Below are 14,818 nucleotides of genomic sequence, written 5' to 3'. Positions count from 1 at the left end.
ATGTCAAGGTAAGCTCCTAAGTTGTTGGAGATGTACCACTCTTGTCCTGACTGGTGTAGTTCAGTGGGTTGGGTATTGTCCAGCAAACTGAAAGATCACCAGTTCAATTCCTGGTCAAGGCATATGCCTGGATAGTGAGCCAAGTCTTTGGTTGGGGGCAACTGATAGATGTTTTTCTCCCTTTTTCTCTTTCCCTCTCTCAAAAAAATAAATTAAAAAAATACACCACTCTGGTGGGGAACATTGAGAGGGGGGAAGCTGTCCATGTGAGGGGACAGGGAGATACGGGAAATCTCTGTACCTTAATTTCACTGTGAACCTAAAAGTGCTCTATAAAATGTCTTTAAAAATATCTACATTTAAGAATTGTCTGTGTAAGATTAGTGAATGACTAGGTGGTACTATGAGATGCAAATGCCAGATTCTGAGAAAGCCAATGAAGTAGAACAGGACTCTCTTGAAATTCAAAGCTGTGTTTTATTGTGCATTTGTTTTCCAAGCCTAGTAACATACTCGGCAGTTTGTGGGAACTTAATTGTGGCGAGGGTAAAAAAAAAAAAAGTGTCTAATTCATATTACCAGTTAAATGTTTTTTGAAAAACTGACATTTTTTAGGTGAGTTAAAATTATACCTATGCCGATTACTTCCTGCAACTTCAGGTATAGTAAGAGTTATACAAATGGATGTTAATCCTTTGCCACTTTCTCTCTTCTAGATTATTATACTAAAATCACAAAAACCAAAATTTTGTGCTAATCACATGCAATAATTCTGTTATGATCCAAGGACTAATGAGAACTTGTGGCTCATTAAGTCCTAATTGGGATCTTGGTGTTGTGATTATTACACTAATTATAGGCAGGGAAAATAGTACAACTTAAGGGGAAAAAATTTAAGTAGTTCAGAATCTTCAATATTTAATTAATGACAAGGAATGTCTTTGCTATTTTAAATCCTTAAACACACCCATGAGCTGAAAAATAGATAAAGGGTTTTTGATCTGGCGATCAGTTAGTACGTCTTAGCTATTTCTTTGCACCCTCACTTCAGTATGCCTCAAGGAGACTATAAAATACAATGTGACCTTTATTAAATATTGGGTTGGCCCAAAAGCCCATACACTTTTATTTCTGTAAAATAAAACACATTTTTCATTTTCACCAATAACTTTATTGATTTGGACATTCTGAGTATGTCAGCTCTCTCTCACTATTGGCTTCTAGTGGGTAGAGGCCAGAGATGCTGCTGAACATCTTTCAACGCATTAGACAGCCCTACAGCAAAGAATTATTTGGCCAAGATGTCAACAGTACCAATACTTTTGAAAACTCTTGACATGCTTGCTCAGTCATAGCACAAATGTCTTTTTGTGTTGCAGGTGCGTTTTTATATTTCTTGAAATAATAAAGCATAATATGCTGCAAATGTTGCATATTTTCTTCCATTTTAATGTTAAAATGGTTGCACAAAAATTCACTAATTTTTAAACTTTTTTTTTATAATGACAGCTGTCACCATATAATCTAACAAAATTGCTTGGAATGAAGTTAAAGACAACTAAGCAGTACTAGAGCCATCATACAGAAAAAAAACCTAACAGACTTAGGACTGCCTTAAATACATTCAAGGCATTTAAAGATACTTAAATTCTGATGCTCATTACAGTTCCCCAAAAAACAACTTAACTAAATTTCAAATATTTCTTCAAAATAAAACTGTCACAGATTTCTCCCACCAGCTCTGGGTTTGTCTACTAAACCTCTTATAGTATGGAGAATGGATCTAGAAACCCAGTACTGACTTGCAATGAAACACTGGCCACACACCCAGCCTCATATCTTAACCCACAAAAGAGCTAATATACAGCATAGACTTCTACGACTTCTCTTGTCCCCTGGGTAGACAGCAGCCCTGTCTGTCACCAGGTAAGGTGTCCCCTAAACTTCTTAAGCCTTGGAAATTGAGCACAATGATTTGGAGTTTTTCATTTGCAATCCCTCCCACAGAACCTAGTTTCTATGGAAAATGTTTAAGAATTAAGCTAAACTCCTACAACATATTAAATGTATATTCATTTTTAAAAGCCTATAAGAACATAGGAATTACAGATTATTTTGTATATTAAAGGATTTCATTACAGTTTAGTTTGTGCTACTAAAAAGCCAACAGCTATCTCAACTCAAATTGCCAACAACCATCTAAAGCTTTATTCCTTGTCATTGTTTTTGAACCATGTAATCTTTGGAAGCATGTCTCACACTGGCCTTCTTGTGCTACAGTGAACCCATCACTTCCTACTAGAGATGCGTACCCCAACTCAGATCTGCTGAAAGGCTGCATTCCTGAGAAGTCACATACTGCCTCAGCATATGTTCAACCACCACCCAAATTTAACAGTCTAGCTTCCAGGTGTCCCATCAGAGAGGTGCCAAATCTAAGTAAATCTATACAGTATGATGGGTAATCTGGAGGAAGGGTAAAAGACTTAAGGAAGTTTTTTCTTGTCTCTAGCAGGCAGGATTCAATTTGGTGTCTCTACAAATGACACCATGCTGATTTTCCTCACCAAACATACGCTAAGTAACTCAGTGGTTTACAACCTTGGCCAACCACCACCTTTGTAAAACCCACCAAGATAAACCAGCTCAGTGCGATGGGTCAGGAAACTATATAATTTTCTGTAAATGCCACAGTTGATTTACGCCGTGAGCCTACCACTGGTTTGAAGACAAGCTGTGGAAGTGTTTGACAAATTGCTGCTCTGGAGCCAGATAAGGATAAAGGTCACATCACAGACATTCAAGTAACACTAACAAGATATGGACTAGTTTACTCAGAAGCAACCGTTACACTTTTAATAAAAGTACTATATTTTCTAATATATTGGTAAATACACAGATGAGCAATTTAAAACATGGATTCAAACTAGTGTTCTTTCTTATACCCATGAACATACACCAGAATCACCTGTGAAGGTTTTAAACAAATTAAAGTTGAGGCCTCACTCTTGGAGAAAGCTGTGACAGGACCTGTGTATTTTTCAAAAGCTTTCCAGGCAGCTCTCATGTTTCCTCCTGGTTCCGTCACCGACTTTAGGTCGACTGGGGCACTTTGGGTTTTTTGGGCCATTGTTTGGGGGTGTGGGGAGCTTTCCTTGCAGACTTATCAGCTGTTGTGAAGAACTTGGCCTCTGGCTTTTTGGGTGTCTGTCTTGGGTCTTTTTTCCCCAGCAGAGTTTTTCTTTCCTTCTCCACCATTTCTTTGAGTCTAGGCTTCTTCCCTGGGCTTTTACCTGGACTCTTGGGCTCTGCTGCTTTCGGGGTCTTTGAAGCTGGAGAGGCCTTTCTCTTCTTCCCACGAGGTGTGTTGGGACCAGGACCCTTTCTTGGAGACTTCTTTCTTGGGGCACGTTTTTGTACCTAAGTAAAAGAATAAAGTTAGGTCTGGGGGAAAAAGGAAACCAACTGACAATGTAACTCCAAGAGTTACAGTTTTGACCATTTAGGTAACCCCCAAAGGTACACCTTGGCATGATGAAAGAGCAATGGCTTTTCTTTTTATCTTGCAGACATTTTGAAAGGCAGCTGTATTCTATCACTGATTAAAAAGAGGACCCTGGTGGTCTTCCTGGTCCAATCAAAGGAAAACCATCTTCCCTAATGGCTGAGTGTAGAGCCTCCTGGAAGCACCCATTAGGAGCACAGCAGGGAGGCCTGTGACCAAATTCTGACTCTTACTCACCTTACACATAGGTTAAGATAGGGGGTTCCCAAACTGTGTGTGTAAAAACCAGCTGAGGTGCCTGTTATAAAAACCCACTTCCTGAAGTTCAATTTGAAGACCTCTGAGGAGTGTGTTACAGGCCAGGAATCCTGAATTTTCCAAGCACCCCAGATGACCACTGCTGATGATTCAAGGAAAACATTCTAGCAGTGAACTGTCCAATATAAAAGTAGGCTATGTAGACGAAAAAAAAAACCCAACCACCAACAAAACAAAACATTTTTCCCAATAAATTATGGAAAATCTGAAAAACATAAAAAATCTAAAATCAAAACTTGCTAGTAACTTTACCATACAGTATTAACAATTCTCACCTTTCCCTCCACGAGTATGGATTTAAAAGCCAAGTATTACACCCTTTTCCCAATTATTTCATTAGTATTTCCTAAGCAGTGTAAGCTCTTACTAAACATTATTTCAAGCAACTTTACAAAAACTACTGCAAGGGTACATTATATTTTTCCATTTTTTGCTTCTGCAGTGAACAATGATGGAACTTCCATACGTTACCCTGATTTATTTCCCAGATGGATTGTAAGTGCATAAACACTTCTACAGCTCTTGACAGACAATACCTTGTTGCCTGTACTTTCCATTCTTTAATTTCCAACATAGTACCTTCCAGCCCCATTATAAGCAAACAGCTTACTTTTTCTAAAATCAATTATACTGTGAACAGTTAATATCATGATCATTTATGTTAACTTCAAGGATATTTTTAAAATTCAGTAGTGCTTTGAGGGCTCTTTAAAAGGAATATTTTTTACTAAGAGACACAATTAGAGTACCATTGAAGAGTTTAAGGGTCACTGTTAGGACGAAATACAAATAGATAATGTGCTGTAATGGGCGCAGGACACCCGAGTGCAGGCAGTGCCCAGAGGGGCCTCGAGTCCTCTCTGCACACATGGTAGGTAGGCGAGCTTTCTAGACTCTCAGGGACCTATTTTTCCCCTTGTTTTCAAGGTTGCCCCGTAAAGGTTGGAAGGACACTACGAATATGAGTAAAAGCATTAACAAAGGACCAAAAATTTTAAAAACTCAGTTCCTTTAAATGACCTCCTCTGAAACTCATGATGTCAGATTTCTGTTACAAACCACTGGAGAAGGGGTGCTTGAAAGATTTCAGAAGCAGGATCCAGGACCCACCTTCAGAAGCTGAGCCACTGCCCAAATGTCAATCCTGGCCTGCTTTTTAAAACCACAGGCAAAGTTTCTAAGAATTATTAATATGGTTAAGTTTCCCTTCATTCCAAGGTACACAAAAGGCTGTGTTCACTATACATAGCTCCAATATTTAAACAAAAGGTCAAGTAATTGACAGTAACTATCTCCTGGGTTCTTAGGGTTTACCCTAGTATTTTTCTCTATTACTTCAAATTCTTTATTAGAACAGGTTTCTCTCAAAATAGAATTCCATAAACAGTGTTCCCCCCCTTGTGTTACACTTCTTAATTCATTACTCAGCAGTACCTGCCTGACACACAGTGGTTACTGAATCAATCCATTGTGAATAGTCAGTATTAGTAAACATACTTCTATGTTTTCTTTGGCAGGAGTTTCTCCTATTGGAACCAGTAATGGGATCTCTTCTTCAGATTCGTCTTGCAGTTCATTTTGAACTTTTACTCTGCAGGGCTCTTTCTTCTTAGGCTTGGGGGTCTCTTTCTTCTGGAGTCCAGAGTCCTTCACTGGACCACCACTAGTTTTAGGAGCTGCCTTCTCTGTAGTTAGGGCAGATGTAGCCTTTCTAGCCTGTTTCATAAGCCTTATGTTTCTTTTCTTCTCCTTTCGTTTTTCATTATGTTCTTTTCGCTTTTGCATTTTCTTTTCTTCCTACCAAAAAACCAAATGTAATTTTAGTAGTAGATACTTTAGTTGGAAAATAAATGGCAGAGACTTAGCACTCGCAGTTCTGATTACTCATAAGCACCCTGAAAGGGCCTTGACCTGTACAAGCACTGATAAAACAAACCCCATTATCAGCACTTGAACCTCAACTCCACTTTGCTTTTGAGTCATGACCACAGATGCATTTTATGTGGTTAATTACATACCAATACTCAAAATCTGGGTATCTGAGATACACAGTCACAGGTTCTGTGAAAGTCAGTCTCATTATAGGTAAATTAAGAATTATCCATAGGTTGCATAGTATGTGATGATGTGAATTATATCTCAAGCTGTTACCAATAAAACAACAAAAACAAAAACCCTAACTATTTTTTTCCTACTTTAAGTTGTGGCTGAAAGATAAAACAGTAAAAAATTTACACAGCTAGAGGTCCATAATCCTTACCACAGAGTACTGTTAAATAACATCTCTTATAGTGTCCAAATTCCATTATAACCAGCAATTCCAACATCTTCACAAAGCCCTCAACTGAATGTGCTGACAGATGGCAAAAAACCCAGACTTCCTGCTTTCTATAATAGCAGCCTATATTATTTCAGATCATCCTCCAAATAAAAACAAGTAAAAAGGCAAGGTAAAATATTAAAAATGTTTTTTCATAAAAGCACCTGTAAGCTAATTATAAGAAATTAAAAAAGAGGACCCAATGGAGTGAGCCCAGAATCCATTTTTGCCCAGAGTATCACCTGATCACTAACTTCTGCTTTAACAGCCACGTGAAAACTAGGGGATGAGGGTGGTGTGTAGAAGAATATAAGAATATAAGAATATAAGAATATAAGAATACTTATATTCTACTGTACTTTATTCATACCACACTGGGCAGGGAATCTAAGAGGAAACCCCTCATGATAAGCTGGGACCCCATGAGTTCCACCCTCAGGGCAAGAGGAACAAAAACAAACGAAGTCCTGCAGGTTTAACACCATGCTTTGTTTCGTCATTCAGGGACCCTTAAGCCTTGGGTGTGCTTTCAGCTGGTCCCAACTGAGAGAGTGGTGCCCCAAGGTGCCTGGCAGACATAAATGTCAATCCTCCAGAGAAAGGATCTGCACCCTACCACTCAAATTATTTCTATAAATAATTTTCCAAATGCCATGATCATCAAGTAATCAGAGATAACCAAATACAAAAGGAACCAACCAGTAGAGACAACAACTCGCAACACCATTGCTATTTGAATTAGCAGACAACTATCGAGTAATTATGCTTAATATTTCAAGAATCAAGACTATTTATAGATAACAGGGAACCAAAAAAAGTAAAGCCAATTTGAAAAAGAAAGCATGGAACTTCTAGAAGTAAAAAAAGAAAAAGACCAAAGCTAAAAACTCACTGGACCTGGCTGGTGTGGCTCAGGGGATTTAGCACTGGCCTGTGAACTAAAGTGTAGCTGCTTCAATTCCCCGTCAGGGCACATGCCTGGGTGGCAGGCCAGGTCCCCAGTTGGGGGCGCACGAGAGGCAACCACACATTGCTGTTTCTCTCCTTCTTTCTCTCTCCCTTCCCTTCTCTCTAAAAATAAATAAATAAAATCTAAAAAATAATAGTGAAGAAAAACTCATTGGACACAGCTAACATGGCTGAAGAATAAACAAACTAGGAGGTTGGTCCAACACAGAGGAAAAAATTCTGTTTTAGCTCATGCTGATTTGTTTTTCAATAGTACCTGTTAACACTGAAAACCTACAAACCAAAAACAATAGGTGCCTGTTAGCCTAACAGAATCTTAATCTTTGCCCATAAATAATGAAGAACTTAAACTAGATTTTGGTTTTCCTCTTTCTCTTAACTCCTCTTGCCAATGAATAGACCCTTTCTAAGCCTAATTACACCTTTTAAGAGAAATTAAAACACCTAACTTATCATAAATATAAGATACTTATATTCTACTGTACTTTATTCATACCAATATCAAGTAACCTCATATGTAAAGAGGGAACAATGAACACAGAAGCACAGCCAGTGGAAAACTACTGAAAGAAAAGTCATACAGGAACAGCAACCTCGTGCCCTCATGGGCAGCACTTACATCCTTGGTTAAGTCTATCCAATATCTAAAATTCTACTCACCTTTTTCTTCTGACTAGGAGTGTACACTCCTTTGGCTTCTTCCCGACTGCTGACAAATGAAGAGAAGATGGGAAGGGCAACCGATCTCTCTGTTTTCACATACATAAGTTTCACACTCTCCCACTTCTGAAACAAACAAAAGAAGAGTAATATAATGTACACATGCTTTGTTTCTTTTAACTGAACAATCAATTGATGCATCTGCAAGACTATACCTCTGGCAATTCCCGTGAAAGCTTCTTCGTGACAGCAACAATGTTCTCGGCGATGTGCTGAGCCTGCATTCCAGTGTGACCAATGCGTATAGTGCTGAAATTTAGTAAAGTTTCAGACAAACAATTTTTAAAGTAATTCTTCAAAATAAGGCACAGGCAGAATGGAAAAGGAACTTCTGGCCAAGATGGAGGCTTAGACAGACATGTTGCGTCTTCCTCCACAACTAAGAAGGAATACAACTACCTCAAAACTAGAGACAACTAGAAGTTCCAGAAAATTGAGCTGCATGGAACTCCAACAAAGATATAAAGAAGAAATACTCATCCAGACATGTAGGAGGGGCGGAGCCTGGGTGGAGAGGATGTGGTGTGGTGGCGGCAGCAGTGGCGGCAGCAGTGGCGGCAGCAGCAGCAGGCCAGCGGAAAGTGCAGTCACATGTTTTAAAAAGTGAGGAGGGACACCTGGGGAGTGCTTCCAGCACCAGACCAGACTGCAGAGCTCACGATCCCAGCGCCAGGGGTAAATAAAGCCTCATTGCTTCTGACTGTGCAAACCAGTGTGGGTTGGGGCAGAAGAAGAAACTGCCAGTCTCTCAGCAGAGTCTGCTTGTTTAAAGGACCCCACGATTCTAGAACATCTGCAGACCCACTCACCCTGGGAATGACAGCCAAGGCAACAGCTAGAAAGGCGCCAGTCCCATATGGAAGCGGGAGAAGTTCCTGGAAAAAGGAGATGCTCTGACCACCCTCTGTGGCCACTGCCACCTACCTGCAAGCACACCTTTGCTTTGCAGATGGAAAAATAGCAAGAAGGGAGGGGGAGAGGAGGAAGGAGAGAGAAAGAGGAAGGAAGGTAGACATAACGTGCAGGAAGGTGGCAAAGGAAGGGAAGGTGGGAAGGGGAGAAGATAGAAAACTACTGTTAGGAAAAGGTGGGAAAATAGATAAAAGAATGGTTCAGAGTTTTGTATTGTTTTTATTAGTTGTCCATCATGTTTCTTAATCTGTGGATTTGGCTTGGAAAAACCTCAGTGGCAGGAGATTATTCCTCTTTTATCAAGCTGCATGGTGCTGTCCCCTTCTCCCAGCTACTCACTGATCCCATGAACCAGGCCTCTGACCTCCTAGCTAACTGCTTCCCATGAGCCATTACTTTAATATCAGCCTATTACCAAAGAGTAGCGTTCCAGACAACAACTTTCTCAGCTACCTAATGACGCCCAAATACGGGACTTCCCATCTGAAGGTAGAAGGCTACACCAGAGCCCACCTGTCTTACCCAGTCAAATTCCATTCTGCCCTACCTGGAAACACTCTGCCAAGGGCTGGCCTCCCTGTCACATACTGTTAAGAAACCCTGGTAGTCCTACTTTATGGTATGTGTAACCATTGGGTACACATGGGCTCCTGGGTATCTTTGGGAGGAAGGACCATACTCTATCTACAGTTCTGCCCTACTGTCAGCTGCCCATCCCCACAGTAGATCCCCAATCAGCAGACTTCAGTATTTTATGAAATGATTTTGAATATGCTTAAACCAAGACCGAGGTGGATCTTCATATTAAAGAATATGATGCTGGTCAACATGAAAGCCCAGAACCACTGATCGTCTCTAAGCATTAATCTTACTCTCCTTGCTATCCTTAATCTAGAGGTACCCTATTAAATATGGTAAGCATGAGCCACTAGGCACATGTGCCTATTCTAATTTAAATTAATTAAAATCAAGCAAAATCAGAAATTTGGTTCCTCAGCTGTGGCAGCCACATTTCAAGTGCTCACCAACCATATATAGATAATGACTCCTGTAGGTGACAGCAGGAATATAAACCATTTCCATCTCTGTAGAAAGTTCTATGGGACAGCACTGTTCTAGAGAACTAAATACATCCAAGGAATGAACTTCAGTTTTGACAGTAGAATGTGGTTTCATTAGCAGTATCTTGTAAAAATGTTTATAAAATCATTATTAAATATAAGATTAAACACAGGTACACATTAATGCAGTTCACCTACCTGCAAGAACCACTTTTAGAGATGTTTAAGACAGTTCCACCTATCGATGCGTTTATCTCTTTAGAAAGATTCTTGGCTTTAAGGTTTACAGGTACTGGAACCCTGTAACAACACACAGGCATTTACAGCACAAAGCACATACACCTATAAATTTTGTGCTGCTAAAGTCCAGGTATTGCTCAGAAACTTACTTCTTTCTTTTATAGAAATGTCTCCCGAGGTGTGCAGGTAAGAGCCGCCTGATTCTTGCATCAGTAAGGAAGAGGTCGAAACTACCCAGGAGGCGGAGCTTGGCCTCATAGGCTTTATACTCCCTTTTTAAAGTTCGGAAGGGGATAATCTAGAAAACATAGAACACAAAAAGTTAAGGAAATGAACAGTAACAAGAAGAAATATTTGGGCAACAATTTGTTTAGATTTTAAAATGTCCTAGAGCAATAGTTTATTGAGCATGTGAATAGCTAAAATGTGCCAGGCACTATGCTAAATGCAGGAAACATGAAGACAAATGATATAGAACCTCAGCTAAAGAATCAATACCAACAACTACAATACAGGGTGAGAAGTGCCAAGTCAAACACAGGATGCTCTGTAAGCACAGAGGAAATGACGTATTTGTCAATCTTCAAGAAAGATACTGATGTTCACAGTGAGCTTTGGGTCAACACAGCTAGACAGCTCAGCCATTATAGGAAAAATGGAATATGCCCCACCTAAAGCCAAGGAGAATAAAATTAAAAATTAAAATGAATAATTAAATTTCTAGGAGAGATATACTAGGTAACATAGCAATGTATTACTTATCACTTCAATTGAATCAGATCTTTTAATTGTCTTGAAAATATCAACCTGCTCCCTACCTGAGAAATGGTTTTAATTCCGTGGTTGTTTAAAAGGTTTTTATAAAAACGTTCCGTCTTTTCAGGTGTTACATTGGGTTCGTCCTTGGTAAATAAACAGATATCCGCTAAATCTGATCGAATACCATGAGGCAAGAACCTGCAAAACAGATGAGAAGGAATCAAGGAATAAAGCATCATAATACATAGAATGTCTGTTTATACACCACAGAATACACAAGAAATTCACTGTCATTTGAATAAACTTCATTCACACTATTTAATACTATACTGAGAACATTAAAAATACATCTGGTTTTCAATGGTACAGAAGACATATTTAAGGTGGAAGTTAAGTCACCAAATACCCATAGACCAAAATATCAATTAATATTTGGGATATAATAAGAGTCCGAATTCAAATACTGCATATGTAAAACTATTATTTTATGTGTTACTATCTATATACACATCCTATAACACGCTAAAATTGATTTTCTGCCAGATAGTTCTGTTGCAGAAAACTCTGGGCTGGCTCCATAAACAACACAGCTCTTAAAGAGGTGAAACAAAAAACCATTCTTATCTGAGATTACAGATTTTGAGAGCATCTAGGTCATCCTTGCTTATCACATAATATCATTGCCTCTGGCATGCATCTGCCTTTCTTATAAAACAATCTTTTCTATACCTTCTCTTTTGTACATCTTACATGTCCTCATTTTTAAACACATTCATGCTATATATGTTGAGCTCTTTTTACCACCTGTATTGACACACTTCAAGGAACCAGAAAACATGAAACAAATCAAGAGGGACCAGGAAACATACCATGATTATCATGTTGTTGTTTTTTTCCTCCAATTAAAAAAAAGATTTTATCAAGTGAGTTTTACAGACAAAGAGAAACATCGATTTGTTGTTCCATTTATTTATGCATTCACTGGTTGACACTTGTATGTGCCCTGACCCAGGATCGAACCCACAACCTTGAACTCCATAACGAGTTCACTGCCAAGTTTTTAATAGTCTCTGTATAAAGAAGTCCAGGACTTCATGGGTTTTAGCTTGGAACTAGCTTGACATGGAAAGATAACAGATTCTGTGAAAGCACAAAAGCTGTTTAATTTATTCTAACCTTTGCTCTCTCAAAAATCGGGTTTCAGATTCACCAGAACTACTTAAAATAACTGTTCACCAAGCCCCCAGAAAACTGGTGAAATTTCTAGAAAATTTAAGCCCATCTGAATTCTTATGTGTTTTTTTTAAAGGCACAATTATTTATATCAACTCGGACTTTTATTTTGAGTTTGTAAAAGTTTCCATTAGAAACTAAGTTGCTACATAGAATTGACAAAGCAGATAAAAACAGCAAAGGCAGAAAACCAGAACTTACATTCTGACCCTTCGTTCTTTACTTGGAATTTTCCATAATACCACCATTAAAAAGAAATTTTCATTTTCATTCAAAAGCAATCCATTCGCGTTTTTCCTGGACCTGGAATGTGACAACAGAGCTTCCACTGCCTTTCTGATCTGCAAAGTGGAAATACACAAATAAATTAAATCTCAATCTAATTTAGCATCTGCCCTCTCCCCACAGCCTTTTCCTTTTTTCTGTTCTATTCCTATTTTAATAGGTAACTTCTACATCCATAGCTATTAGGATCCTGCAATTGTATCACAGGAATGTAAGAATCTATCAGAAACCACCTAAGGATCCGCTTCTAACCCTCGTCTGATAGTGTCAGATGGAACGGGCTTCCCCTGTTCACAATGAAGGCAGTAATCCCCAGCAAATGCGCTATACTCTGCAACTAGCATTTACTGAGCGCTTATTATGTGACAGGCCTCTGGCTACAGCCCTTTAGGTGCATTACCTCCTCTGATACTGGAGAGCAGAAGGCAACAGAGCCCATTTTAAATGCCAGGTAACTGAGCCTTGCAAAATTAAGCCACTCAGTAAAACGGTAGGGAAGCAGAGCAAGGTGCATCTCACCCCAGAGTCCTAACCTATATCTGCAATCCAATTTAAGAGAGCCAGGATGTAGGGCAGGGATAAGCAAGCACTACCAGGGCGTCTAAAAGAGCGGGCAGGCAGAGAGCACCGCTAACCAGTGACCCTTTCAAAGCTCCGGGAGCATCCAAGGAGGCGCAGAGTCCGCCTCCGGCACCACGCGCACCACAAGGCCACGGTCACCTCGTTTCCGTAACCCCCTTCCCAGGGGCCTCTCACCTGTCCTTTATCCAGCTGTTCCAGTGCGGCCTGGGTCGCTGAGGTGGAGGCAGAGTTTGCGGTTGAAGTTGCGCCGAGCGTTGAAGGCGAGGACTCCATCTCGCTCCCTCACCTCGTGTGGATTAGCGTGCAGAACCCTACAGGGGGTTCTCCGTGCGCACGCGCGAGCCCAGGCCCGTAGCCGGAAGTTAGGGAGCGTGGTGTGGGGATCCTTGCGTCACTTCCGGGCGTCGTGCCGTAGAGGTTTGGCGGGTACCAGCGAACTGAATGTTTCTCAGTATGCGGCTGCCGTCTCTTCTCTGAGGTAACTCCTCTCCTTCACTTCTACTCCGTGTTTTCGTAAGGCTTGGCGGGGTAGGGGGATGGCGATTTTGATTTCTCTCTTTCACAAAGGAATCGGGCAAGCGCCGGGAGGCGGTAAAGGAGGCGTGTCACGGGAATCATCCGCTCTCCGTGGACCCCGCCTTTGGGCAGGCCGCGAGGGGCGTTGGGAGAGCAGGGAGTTCTGGCCCTACCACGCACCCGCCTGGTGACTTTGGGCGAACCACTTACGCCGCCCGGACAGCCGCCCCGAACGCGAAGGTGATGAGAATTCCGTGGAATGAGACACAGGAAACAGCAGTCCCGTCATTAAGAGGTGTGGGGCCCCGAACGAGGAGCCAGAATGAACTGCGGGTCTCACAGAGGTGGGAGGTAAGAGCATGTAAACTTAATCGTGCAGCCTGAAATACGGTGGAAAGTCTCCCTCCTGCCCCACATCCCCAGAAGTGACCACTGTTAACTGTTTCTGCTGGAAACTTCCGGGGGTCTTCTAGGCATGTTTAGGAAGTAGTTATAATTTTTTCTCTTTGTATGGGTAGGTTTAAATTTAATCTTTTTTTAAAACACAAATAGTAGCTTAGTGTACCCATCGTTCTGTACGTTGACATTTCCTCCTAATGTATCTTGAAGGTTGGCCAAGTCAGTACATAATGCTCAGCATCTTTTCAAAACTCCGAATGACTTTCCTGTATGTAGATAAGCAATAGTATATTTAGGAGCTTTTTGATGGGCCTTTAGGATGGTTCTAGTCTTTTTGCAACTAGCTTTGAAATTTTTGAGAGAAAACAATTCCTTCCATATTGCCAAAGCTGGAAGAATGGATGTTCACCTGCTGATCTCTAATAATGACTTTTATCTTTAATCAACTTACATAATTTTTTTTTTTTAATCTTTGGTACCTACTCTCTCACTTGTCTATTCTAGAACCTAGTAGAAGATGGAATTAGTTTTAGCACAAGATTATTAATTGTTACATTAGGTTTCATTTATCAGTGTTTCTAATATGTGAAAAGAGCATTAGGACTGTTCGACGTTTGCCACCTGCATTCGGGTTTGAAAGGGCATGGTATGAATTCAGGTGAAAGAGTGTGGTGGTGTCTGGAAGTAGTAAGTGGCTGGATGAGGAATGTGCAGAGGGGAGGAATGGGAGATGAGGCTGCAGTGGTAGGTTAAGGAATTAATTTGTTATCAAGCTGAGTTTATACTTCGGAGAAATTGTAGATACAAGGTTTCTGAAGCAGTGCTAGGGAAAAAGAGGAGGTAGTGATGAATTATGCTGTAGGAAAGTTAATAATCTGGGTGGGTATTGTGGTTTAAAAAATGTCATACACCCACAAATTCTTTGATATAGACGTGATGGGCCTTCATTCCCCTCCACCTGAGTGTAGGCTGGACTTAATGACTTGCTTCTATCAAATA

At 40.3% G+C, this 14,818-nt stretch overlaps 1 protein-coding gene across 1 annotated transcript; it reads right to left on the bottom strand.

Annotated features, from left to right (window-relative positions):
• Positions 1–2,999: 2,999 nt before the first annotated feature.
• On the bottom strand, positions 3,000–13,226 carry RSL1D1 (ribosomal L1 domain containing 1). The gene is made up of 9 exons (XM_090277000.1): positions 13,079–13,226; positions 12,239–12,378; positions 10,864–11,002; positions 10,195–10,343; positions 10,004–10,105; positions 7,988–8,081; positions 7,773–7,898; positions 5,321–5,620; positions 3,000–3,420 (listed from the first exon to the last, which is right to left on the bottom strand). The coding sequence occupies exons 1-9, from the start codon at positions 13,175–13,177 to the stop codon at positions 3,094–3,096; spliced, it is 1,476 nt and encodes a 491-aa protein (XP_090133126.1). The 5' UTR covers positions 13,178–13,226; the 3' UTR covers positions 3,000–3,093.
• Positions 13,227–14,818: the final 1,592 nt, after the last annotated feature.

This window comes from Furipterus horrens, unplaced genomic scaffold, assembly GCF_987537825.1.
Source record: "Furipterus horrens unplaced genomic scaffold, mFurHor1.1.pri manual_scaffold_5, whole genome shotgun sequence".
Taxonomy (NCBI): Eukaryota; Metazoa; Chordata; class Mammalia; order Chiroptera; family Furipteridae; genus Furipterus; species Furipterus horrens.
This window is presented reverse-complemented; position numbering and strand designations above follow the sequence as displayed.